Below are 11,384 nucleotides of genomic sequence, written 5' to 3'. Positions count from 1 at the left end.
TTTGAAATTCTTTTACTTATTTTAAATTTAGGTGTTCTAGATGTGCGGGTTGTCTATATTTTTCCTTATTTCTTCAACCGATGTCGTGTCTGTTATATTTGATAAGTATTATAATAGTCATCAAACATCTCTGGTTAAACGTTAATGCATTAGCTGATTTCATTTTGAGTGACATAGTTCCACATTCTGGTTTTAGAGTTCTGTTAAACGTTTCCGCGATATATGCTTATTTTTCTGAATTTGTTGATAAAGTATACTCAGTATTTTCTTTTCCAGCGAAGCCTTAAAGTTCGTGTTGTGAATCTCTTTTCTTTCATTAAACTATATCTCTTAAGGCTTGCGCTCTTAGAAGATTATCTAAACCATCTACCTTTTCGATTTCATTTTAGCTCAAGTGTATGTTGATATCATTTTTAGCTCAAGTGTATGTTGATTACATTTTTAGCTCAAGTGTATGTTGATTACATTTTTGGCTCAAGTGTATGTTGATTACATTTTTGGCTCAAGTGTATGTTGATTACATTTTTGGCTCAAGTGTATGTTGAGACAATATATATAACTCTCAGAATCCAGCGTTGTATGTTCCATATGCTTGGGTGTGAACAATGTTTTTGTTGAAAACACGAAATGCAAATTGTCTTATAAAGCACACCCTGAATGCATAATTTATAAATGTGGGTGTTAGTGCTTTCCATTCAATGACTTTTAAAACTCTGAGTAAAGTTAGTAAATTTTGTTCGCACTGAGGTAAACCCCATTCTGAAACAAAGTTTTGGGGCATGGAGCATAACATGAAAAAAACTAAGAAACAGTTTATTTTATTGAAATATCGATATACATACCTTCTACATAAATGTGAGAAGAATGTATTTATAATTTTCTACTGAAAATTTTGTAAAATTTACATTTTGTCATAAAACCCCCATGAAACGATTTAGGTCTTCGAAAAGTCATTGCTTTGAAAGAAACGTTAATAATAAAGGCACCCATAATACAATCAGTCAATCAATCAATCAATCGATCAATCGATCAATCAGTCAATCAGCCAATCAATCTATATTATAGAATGAATTAAATTGATGCTTATTTACATAAAACGAGAGAGTTGCTCACAGAATCATATCTTTGCGATGGACGAATTTTTAACCTCTTCAAGAGACCGCGCAAAGGAATGACGAGATACATTCAATAACTGTCGCGTATACTCTGATAGTTTCAAAAGCCTTAACAATCATGGCTGTTCACTGTTGAAGTGATTCGTCAAAAGTACATTTAGAATAATGGTCATGGCGCTGCATATGCACATGTTCTGTGTAAAGCAAAGACGTTAATAATAAAGGCACCTATAATACAATCAATCAATCAATCGGTAAGTGTGGCGTACATATTTCTTAAATGCTGAAGGGGATAATCACACTAATCAAATGCAGGAATGCCGCCAAAGTTATCTATTTTAGGCCTCCATCCATCGATGATTTTCTTGACCTTGAGTATTTGTAAAGCATTTAAATTGAAAGGTTCCTTAGAAAGTAATTGTGACACATTTTCTTCTGCTTCATTTTGAAAAAATGAACCATCTAGCTTCTCCGCTTCACAAATATTGGCCAGGGTATCAAGTCTACAGGACCTAAAACAATGCACAATCTGCATGACAGAGAAAGAATAGAAGCTTTTTCTGGCTTGCTTTGTTAGCATATCTACTGGAGGAATCGGTACCAAGTAATCTTCCTCTTCTGTTGGCTCTGTATTGGAAATGAGAACGTGTGTTGCTTGATGATCCCCCGAGCAATTGTTTAATCCCATTGAAACGTTAGGATCTTTTGTATTACAAACAGTCTTGCGGTCGGTCACTTTTCCCACAGGTCTAGGATTCAAGGCAGCTTTAAATATTGTTTTGTTTTCCGAATTTATTTCAGACTGCACAACCACATGGCTATAACAATCGCGATCAGGCGTCTTTGTTTTTGTAGCTGGACTGTGTTTACGGTTTGTCAGCATTATATCGCCTGTGTCTATGTCAACGGTATCAATAGATTGCCGGTGTTGAACGTTCTCCACAGTAACTGAAGCATCCTCCTCTAACTTGTCCCATTGTTTCTCTGCTATTTCGTTTACTGGTTTCACAAATTCATCCTGTTCGTTCTTGGAACCATGCTGTTCTCTCCTTTGCACCATCTTTAAACGGTTGCTTAATTTCTGTTGGACAAAGAAATAAACAGTAAGAAAGGAAAACTGAAGACTGCCACTCTGTAACACCAAAACAATAACAACAACAACAACAACAACAACAACAACAACAACATAATAATAATAATAATAAAATAATAATATTAATAATAGTATTATTATTAATAGTATTATTATTATTATTATTATTATTATCATTATTATTATTATTATTATTATTATTATTATTATTATAGCAGCAGCAGGAACAAAAGCAAGTTCGTTGTTTCCGTAAATTATGGCAAAATTTTATTCAGAATGTATGTATAATACATCATCGGTAAAAAGGGAATTACTTCATTGTAGTCATGTTCATATTGGCTACGTTATGCTATATCATAATGTCATGGTATTTTGCACTTTAAAAGAATAATAGTCATATCAACTCCAATGCCTTCATTTTTTAGAGGTAACTTTGTCCAAGCAACTATAACGTGTGGTGAATTTTTGGAGTATACGACCGTAACGTCTCTGGTGGAGTTCAAACTGGGACCCCACAGCAAATAGATTGTCTTTTCGTGCTGATATGATATGACTTATAGAAAGCTGGACAAATACAAACATTCATGCACACATGTACTTATTTACGTACGTACATGTATAGATGGACAATTATATGCGGACGGAAAAAGACCTGTCAAATGATACACCATTTTTGTCCTTCAAAAATGAAACAAAATGAAATAATTACCAAGTTCATGTTCTTCTCCATGATGTCGTGTTGTACAAGAGCCTTGGACGGTTGCTCACCCACACCTGTCAAAAGTTTCAATTTTCATTTAATTCATTCTGAATAAATTGTAATATCCTATAAGGTTTATATTATCATGAAGAATATATGAATTGCTTTTTTCCAGAATAACTTCAACCAACTTTCACAAGGTATCTTTCCCTTGTGTTGGCAAATACTGTTTCAGAGTACATAAAACATCTTAACAACTTGACTCTTTCGAAATGAAACTTATCCCGGAAAACACGCTTAGGATCTTTATTTTATTGCATTGTACAATCTGAAGTAAAAGACTGGATTTTTAAAAAAAATCAGGTTCTGTTTAAGAATATAGTAGTAATACACATGCCATGTGTACACTTGACTAGCAAATGCATTTATGAAAGAACGAAGATTGTATAATGTAAAGGAATGCCCAGTTTAATTAAAACAGCCCTTACCCTAAAATATTATAATTGGGAGTGATCCGAGAAGTGGCCTTACGATAATTATCTAGTTGTACGCTAAAGTGTGCTGCAATAGGAAAAGACAAATGAGACTAAGATCATAACGTTGAAATTAGAGGATATACAAATATAAGCATAGAAGATATTGTATTCGTGTCGGTCGTAAAACCTTTAAATACGCAGAAAATTGTGGTTCGACTATCAGCATATTTCATTAACTAATGAAAAAAATAAGACGGTATGATAGAAGACACTGCATAAAACGGAAGCAAATATGAATGAAAGACACAACGAGAAAGTCGCCAACTTCACAATCATAGTTCGACTTAATGGTTGACTGAAGATTCTCTAATTTTTAGCCTTATCTGATCTCCTAGAGACCTACTTTTGTTGAAAACTACCAAAGAGTTTAATAACAACAAAGTTATAAGGTTCACCACAGATTCAGTTACAACAATTATTCATATAAGATGGAGGGATATGACTGCAAAAAAGCAAAGGAGAAAGATCTATCCCAATCAGATACATATGATCATGAGAGTGGAGCCTTCCAAATATAAATAAACATTGCCATAAAAATATGTGATAATAAATCCTTATTCATAGAAACGTCAAAGTCTGGCGAGTATGGTTCCCGTTTATGATAAGAAACTAAGAGCTTGCACCAAAATAAGGAAAAACAGTTAAAACGTAACCATTCATATTGACCGTAAGCTAACTCTTCTAAATGATTTCACTGCACAAAACGGGTACGGAATGAGTTGACATAAATGATATCCTGTGTAACCCTTGCAGATGAAAAAGCATCGGAATCAAACAAATATGAATCAATCATTTGAGACAAAAAAATGGACATTAACTTGAAAAAGAAACAACATAAATGCTGAATATCTTTTATTCTGACGGTGCTGAAACACAACTAAATTTTTATAATTTTTGTAGTCTTATTCTGTAGCACGCTCATACGGCAAATTTTGTATTTTCGAAGGAAAGAAATAAAAGTTGAAGTAAAGAGCGCCAAAGTTTTCTCTCCACCAATCAGTGTAATTTAATTATACTATATTGTATCTCTTTGTATGCGACTCCTTAGTTGCGATGCGCCATATCTTTTTTTTTATAACCATAATGTAACCAGTATACTGAAACTATTTAAATAGCTTCTAAATTAACACATTGCAAGAAGAAGCCTTTGATGTAATGCCTTGCTAGTTATGAATGGTAAGGGCCATAGTCCTCAGTATTTTCGTATTTGTTCTATTCCATTAAACACATATGCCATAAGCAACCTACCTTTACCACAGTCAGTATGCACTTCATTTCTGAAGTAATCACGTGACGGCGTATAGACGGTCAAGGGGCGACAACTAAGATTTCTTCTTGGTGGAAGTTCGGGACCTTGGTTAGACATGGAATTCGTGCAATTTACATTGCGTTCACCACTCAGACTGCGACGTAAAGCTGTGAAAAAGTTTGTATTAAGAACATTCTAAACTGATTCATAGGTTTAAGTATGACATTTTCTAGTTCTTTCGACTATTTTCTGATTGTAGCATCCTGTTTAAAAACTCTTCTTACCTAAATTATTGCACTGATTCATTAATAAGAAAATAGGTAACTGTACAATACAGGAAATAAGAATTAAAAGAAAGGAAAATTTTAAGCTATATTGAAAACTATTTGAGGATTTTATTCATGTGTTCATTATTAACCAATAAAACTTAAATTCTAGCATGTCTTCATATATATATATATATATATATATATATATATATATATATATATATATATATATATATATATATATATATATATATATATATATATATATATATATATATATACTTTGATTGTCAGTAGCGCTATTCCTTGTTTGAAAATTTTATTTTAGATACAGATTTGATTTTCAAACATTTAAAGCAATACTCGTTAATATTTAAACCTTCAATAACGGTGTTCTCCATTTAGTTCTTCAAAAATGAAGGTGATATTTATATTTACCAATGCTTACCTCTTTTATATGGCAATACGGGAGAGACATTTTTATAATCGTTGTCAGTCTCCTCCTTCCTGGACTGTATTTTATCTTTTTCATCAAGACTACCAGTGGTGCTATATCTTGCAACTTTTCTCCGGGCCACAAATAGCTTCTTAAGGAACAATATGGAAGGTGGATCCACATTTATGTTATATACTTTCTTTTCCACTGTATCAAAATCGATGTTACTTGAAAAGTAACGTGATACAAGTGCTTCTTTTGACTGACCTCTAGCCAGAGGATAGCAACGCATTCCTGATTTGATCGGGAGTACGAATGGTTGATAGGTTCCATCGCAGATCCAGATACATCCGACATACAATTGTGTTCGAGCCACTGATAATATTTCAACGGGACCCGATAGCATTGTACGCAAATTTTCAGTCGAAGTTTCATTTTCATTTGCAATGTCATCCTCGTTGATAAGATGTACATCGACCTTCACGGGCAACTGGACCTTTTCAAGAAGATCTGCCAGCGCATACTCATCTTTGTCGTCAAGGCCCGTGAATTTCCCACTGCAATTCGAATGCAACATGATCTCTTTTGTCTCGTTTATTAAACAAAGTAGATACTTGTTCATTGTTTGATTTGTGCGTAACTTCAGAACAGTATTTTTAAGTACACGGAACATATTCACTTCGTCATCTGCAGTTGTTATTCCCATGACATCTTCTTCTGCTCGAATATAGGCTGGCATGTCCTGCATTATCTGGAGTTAAATTTCATTTCATTGAACTCATCTGATTTCTAACGTCATCAATGCTAGTGTAGGGTACGTCTTGTATGTACGGATTAAATTATTAAACAACATTCTCTTTCCATCAGCTTACCGTCCATTCATTCATTCATTTATTCATTCATGTTAGAAGGTCAACTGACCGTAACCCTCCATCCATTCATTTATCAGTTTCTATCCATGCTTCTATTTATCTAATTTTGGATATTTTTGTGATTGTGAAAACTGTTTGAAATAATGATTAATTTTAAATCATTTGAAGTGGTAAATAGATGGGAATAGATAGTTCGCACATATTTAATGGGTTAAAACTGTTTTGAACATTCTTGTATCCTCATATGAGTACATTTTTAGAAGACATTCAAATTACTAAATCAAAACTAACCATTGTAGTTGTAAAAGAATGTTGCTTAGCAACAACTTCTGCATTTTTGGTGCAAAGAGAATATCACAGCGAACATTTTGTAGGGGTGCGATAGCATCTCTGAAGTGCAGTAATTTTAAAATGCATCGAATAATTTTTAAATATCAAAATACCAACTCTATCTTTTTCTTCACTTCTCTAGAATAATCTCATTTCTATGGAACACTAATATTTTCTTTTTAAAAAACTACACTTTAGCTTCAAGACCCAGAGTATAATCTCTTGAATGTGTGCTGAAGAGAGCAAGAACAAACTATTATATGAATCTGGCAGAAAATTAATTAACATCCCTGAAGTTTTGGCTGTGTTTCATGGTCCAGATTAATGCATTATTTATTAATTTTTATTTACTGCATTGTGTTACAACCGAAAATGAAACATGAACATACTATCCAGCAATGGACCGTTTCGAGCGCAAAAATAGTGGTATATATTTTATATATTGCACGAAGTAAAATAATATAAAGAAATAATTCAGGGCGCTGTTTATGTTCACTATTATATCAGAACTGTACTGCATTATATTGAAATAGCCATGCAAACAATACGTATAACTTTGGGGATTGTACATCAGTCTGGCCGGAAAGAAATAATAGATTACCATGATCATGTCTAGACGAAGGAACCGATATGAGTGTTGATATTGAGGTGCTGTGATAGTGTTGGTAAGTTAGTTTGATTATTAAGTCGGCATGCGCTATGTATTCCATGCTGATAAAATCGGCTGTACGAATGTTAATTCTATCGAAGATTTTCTTCTGTATAATTAAACACACTTGCTCTCAGCTTTCGTTCAGGTGTGACAGTGGATTGGGTTGACTGTTCCTATGTAGGGTAGCATAACATCAATTCGGTTCCAAGGGTACGAGCTGACGTCACTTCCGTTAAGAACATATTGATATTGAAGCAAATCAGTGACGAGGACGTTGATACATAATTTACAGAGGTGAATAAACGTCAGATAAAATGCATGCCCCTTTAATACGTGTTCAAACAAGGAAAGAATTGAGACATCTCCCAATAGTAAAAGAATTGAAACATACGAATAATCATGCTGAAATTGAATCATAACAAAAATACCTTAAGAGAAATGGATACAGATTTTAATGGGGCATCAAACAATATTTGAATAAAATTATCAAAATCATCATTATTATGTAAATTAGATTATTTTATTTTGCTAAAGAATAAGTCGATCTAACGATCGGCCGTATGACAAGACATACCAAGGAGTGAGACAAAAATGAGTGCAGAGAATTTTACCAAAGTACCAGACCTACAGAATACGAACGGAGTTGAAATAAATATCGTTATTGAAAGCTTACTGGAGTTTCTAATTACCAAATTTTGACAGGAAATAAGCAAACATTCCAGTAGTATGTCCGACAGGATTTAATCTTTAACTATGCACATGCGTAGATGTCAACCGCATAAAAGAAGCTCATGTATATATTTTCCAGAACGCATCATGTTTGTGTCTCTGGTATCTTTTATTTATTTGACGAATAAATTTTTCAGAGATAAAAACATAAATCAGGTTGTGAAAAATGATCATTACAAGATGACGTACAAAGTAACTTTCTGTAGTAAAAGCTGATTTGAAATATGATTGGGTAAATAACTGGATGAATTTCAGCAGTAAAAGCTGATTTGAAATATGATTGGGTAAAAAACAGGATGAATTTCAGCAGTAAAAGCTGATTTGAAATATGATTGGGTAAATAACAGGATGAATTTCAAGTCATGTTCAAAATGGGTTGAAGAATAAGACAGAACAGAGTTTTACAGAACTAGCAGCTAAACGTTGTGAAATGCATACTGGAAAAAAACCCAATCTAAATATGCTATAACGAAAACAATGAGAAATATTACAAGCGAAAAAATACAAAATGATGAAAATGAAAATGTATTGACTAATCTTTTAACTACATAACAGAAATATGTATGGCATCACATGCAGTTAACTGAATGAAGAACATACAATTTGGTGCACATTTTTTTATCAAGATTTTTATTTTTAATTTTTAGATTCCTTATTTTCAAATTGTCTTTTAAATCTGTATCTTTGAAACTTATGAAACTAGCATCCAGTGTACATAAAGGCAAACATACCATAAAGTTTTAAAAGATTAAGTGAAGAATATAATTCAGCTTGATGCCATGTACAAAATTTTCAGTTAAACAGGTAAACTGTCGAAGATATCGATTGGAAGATATTTGCTAATTATTGACGTGTCAGTGCAAATTACGTCATTTGACAATGCTTTGGATATTTTAGCAGCCCTAGAAATTTCTGTTTTCTTTCTTGTCCGTTTTTCGAACTCATTTTCAGGCAAGGTTTTATGACTTATCGCTTTGCTTCATTTGCAACAAATGATTTTCAGCAACGAAACAGACCCAACCATTCAATATGCATATCAAGAACGGTTATAAAGGACTCCTAGTAATAGTGGCATTAACTGGACATCTGAAACAGTTGGAAGTCAATTTTAGAGAAAACACTTCGAAATTCATTTCAATTAGTTTTAGTTTTATTGGTCTGAACGGCACTTTTAACACATTTTTTCTACGTCATGTCCAGGAACTGGGAGCCAAGTTCCTTTCCCAAGGGCACACTGATGAAGCCTTTTCAGGTATTGAACTCGCGATCCTTGGAATTTGAGTCTAATGCTCCACCAACTGAACTATCGCGGTTCAAAAGTTCCGAAGTTAGGAAAAATTGCCATTTGTTTGAAAAGATGAAACGACTGTATAAATAAAGGGTAAAAATATAGTCACATCCATAACAATAACATTGTCATTAATTGTTCTATCAAATTTTGTAAAATGCTTTGCAAGTGGTGGAGGGAAAACAAGGGTTGGTAGTGGTTCTTCAGGAGGTTTTACTGCTTCGTTTGTTGACAAAACGAAAAATAAATCGAGACAAATTGGAATTGCTTGTGTGGTTTTGCCTGATATTATAGGTCGTATGATAAGCTGGCTGCTGATGGAGAAATTGTTTTTCTCTTTGCTGAATATATTATTGTACTTGTGGCATTAAATGTATGTTATCGCTTGATACAAATATTTTTGATTTTATGCCAGACTCATAAAATACCCGGATCACCTTCCGAAAACTGTTGTAGCTATATCAATGTAAAAATGTGTCACTACTTATTTATGATGTAAATAAAATTTCATTTTATTATTTTCCACTACGCTTATTGCACGATAAATAGATTATAAAGTGGCTTAGGAACTCGAGTGATTTTGAAATTCGCTACAGTTTTATAGATGTTCACGTTTCACCAGGCGAGTAAATAGGTTGGTAAGCAAGAACGTTGGTCGTTTACTACTAGGAGGATGTTCAACCCAGTTTTAACCAGTTGACTGTTAAAATGTATCTTCAGTGCTTGATAAAAAATAATCCCTCTTCAAAAATTACATATGTAAGATTGTATTGTCAGGTACAATGCACGACGATGGCAATGCAGCGATAGCTTACGCGTAATTACGTAATGACCATAACAATGATTTTTTTAAGAGTTTGCTTAGATAAATTCGATTATTCCTCATTCTTTTTCCATTAGGGTCAATGGTATATAGTGAAAGTAATCGACAGTTTTCTTACTGCATTCTTTTTATCAAAAGCATATTATAATGTTGGTTAATGCAATCATTGGTTGAGGTTTTATACATAAAATATTACAATCTATCCACTCTCGTTGTATACGAGCAGTGGCAGCGCGAGAGTTCGAGGCACCCGGGGACAATTGTTCTTCCAAACCATTAGCCACCCCCATCCCTCGCCGCCATTTTGTATGAGTTTTGTACGTGATATACTTCTACCATCATTGTCTTGTATAACATTATTTTTGTTAGGTAACATCGTAGATTTCAAAATTACCTGCGAGATACTGCTGTATTCCTTCTTGTTGTCCGAACGAGTCACGCGAACTGGACATCCAGTTGGAATATTTATTTCGCATCCTTCGAAAGATGAGCGTTCTACTGGATTTCTACTGTGCCTCCCATCCATCACACTATCAGCATGTAAAATTCTTATTTTCGCAGTTTGAAGAGATGTAATCTTCTCAATTTTACCAATAGCTCCTGTATCTTCTGTAGCAAACTGCGGATATTCAGTGTCTCCTTCGTCATCTGCACTGAAGGCTGTTTGAAACAGACACGGACATCCATACTCCCTCACCAGATCATCCACCAGGATCAACCTATTAGTATCGAATCCTCCCAAAGACATTTTGCCTCTGCGCAGTCAGAGATCCACATTACGGATAGTCATACCTGTCCGTTTGAGAAACATCATTTTGCTTTCACTTATTCAGCGGCGATAAAGATTTTCATTTATGGAAAAAAGTACAAACATACTAGAATGTAGATATTTTGCAATACCTCTATAGGTAGGCTTACACATTGCTAATTGTTCTAGAGATACGCTCGGTTTGCAAATCAAAACAACGTTTTCGAAGGTTAGACCACTGACTCAAGGACGTTCATTCAGAAGGTACTAAAGTGTCGGCAGAGAGCCAATTTGAAAGAGTACAATGAAATCAGGTCATTTCTTTGTTAACATAAACATACATAATGTTTTACGCATGTAGCGACGTGCTTTACAGAAATACATCACCGTATACACTATGATATACCTGTCAAGGAGGATTTACAATTTAAGCATTTTTCCTGGCATCAAACGCTTCTTAAACTATTTAATAAAAATTGCATACAATATACAACATTGTATATATATATATATATATATATATATATATATATATATATATATA

The 11,384-nt window shown here is 33.6% G+C and overlaps 1 protein-coding gene across 1 annotated transcript; it reads right to left on the bottom strand.

The window, feature by feature from the left end:
• Nucleotides 1-802: 802 nt before the first annotated feature.
• Nucleotides 803-11,084, bottom strand: LOC149808083 (uncharacterized). The gene is made up of 5 exons (XM_089973379.1): nt 10,487-11,084; nt 5,411-6,149; nt 4,693-4,860; nt 2,918-2,982; nt 803-2,196 (listed from the first exon to the last, which is right to left on the bottom strand). Exons 1-5 carry the CDS (start codon nt 10,838-10,840, stop codon nt 1,417-1,419), a joined length of 2,106 nt encoding a protein of 701 aa, XP_089829505.1. The 5' UTR covers nt 10,841-11,084; the 3' UTR covers nt 803-1,416.
• Between the last annotated feature and the right edge of the window lie 300 nt (nt 11,085-11,384).

This window comes from Sinohyriopsis cumingii, chromosome 1, assembly GCF_028554795.1.
Source record: "Sinohyriopsis cumingii isolate HCF-2022 chromosome 1, ASM2855479v2, whole genome shotgun sequence".
Lineage (NCBI taxonomy): Eukaryota > Metazoa > Mollusca > Bivalvia > Unionida > Unionidae > Sinohyriopsis > Sinohyriopsis cumingii.
This window is presented reverse-complemented; position numbering and strand designations above follow the sequence as displayed.

Bases quoted from the DNA above. Each gene is read 5' to 3' on its own strand.
- LOC149808083 (XM_089973379.1), bottom strand. From the start codon at position 10,840: ATGTCTTTGGGAGGATTCGATACTAATAGGTTGATCCTGGTGGATGAT. The intron at 4,861-5,410 runs GTAAGCATTGGT...ACTTTTTCACAG, and splicing joins CGTATTGCCATATAAAAGAG to CTTTACGTCGCAGTCTGAGT. The intron at 2,983-4,692 runs GTAGGTTGCTTA...AACTTTTGACAG, and splicing joins GCATACTGACTGTGGTAAAG to GTGTGGGTGAGCAACCGTCC.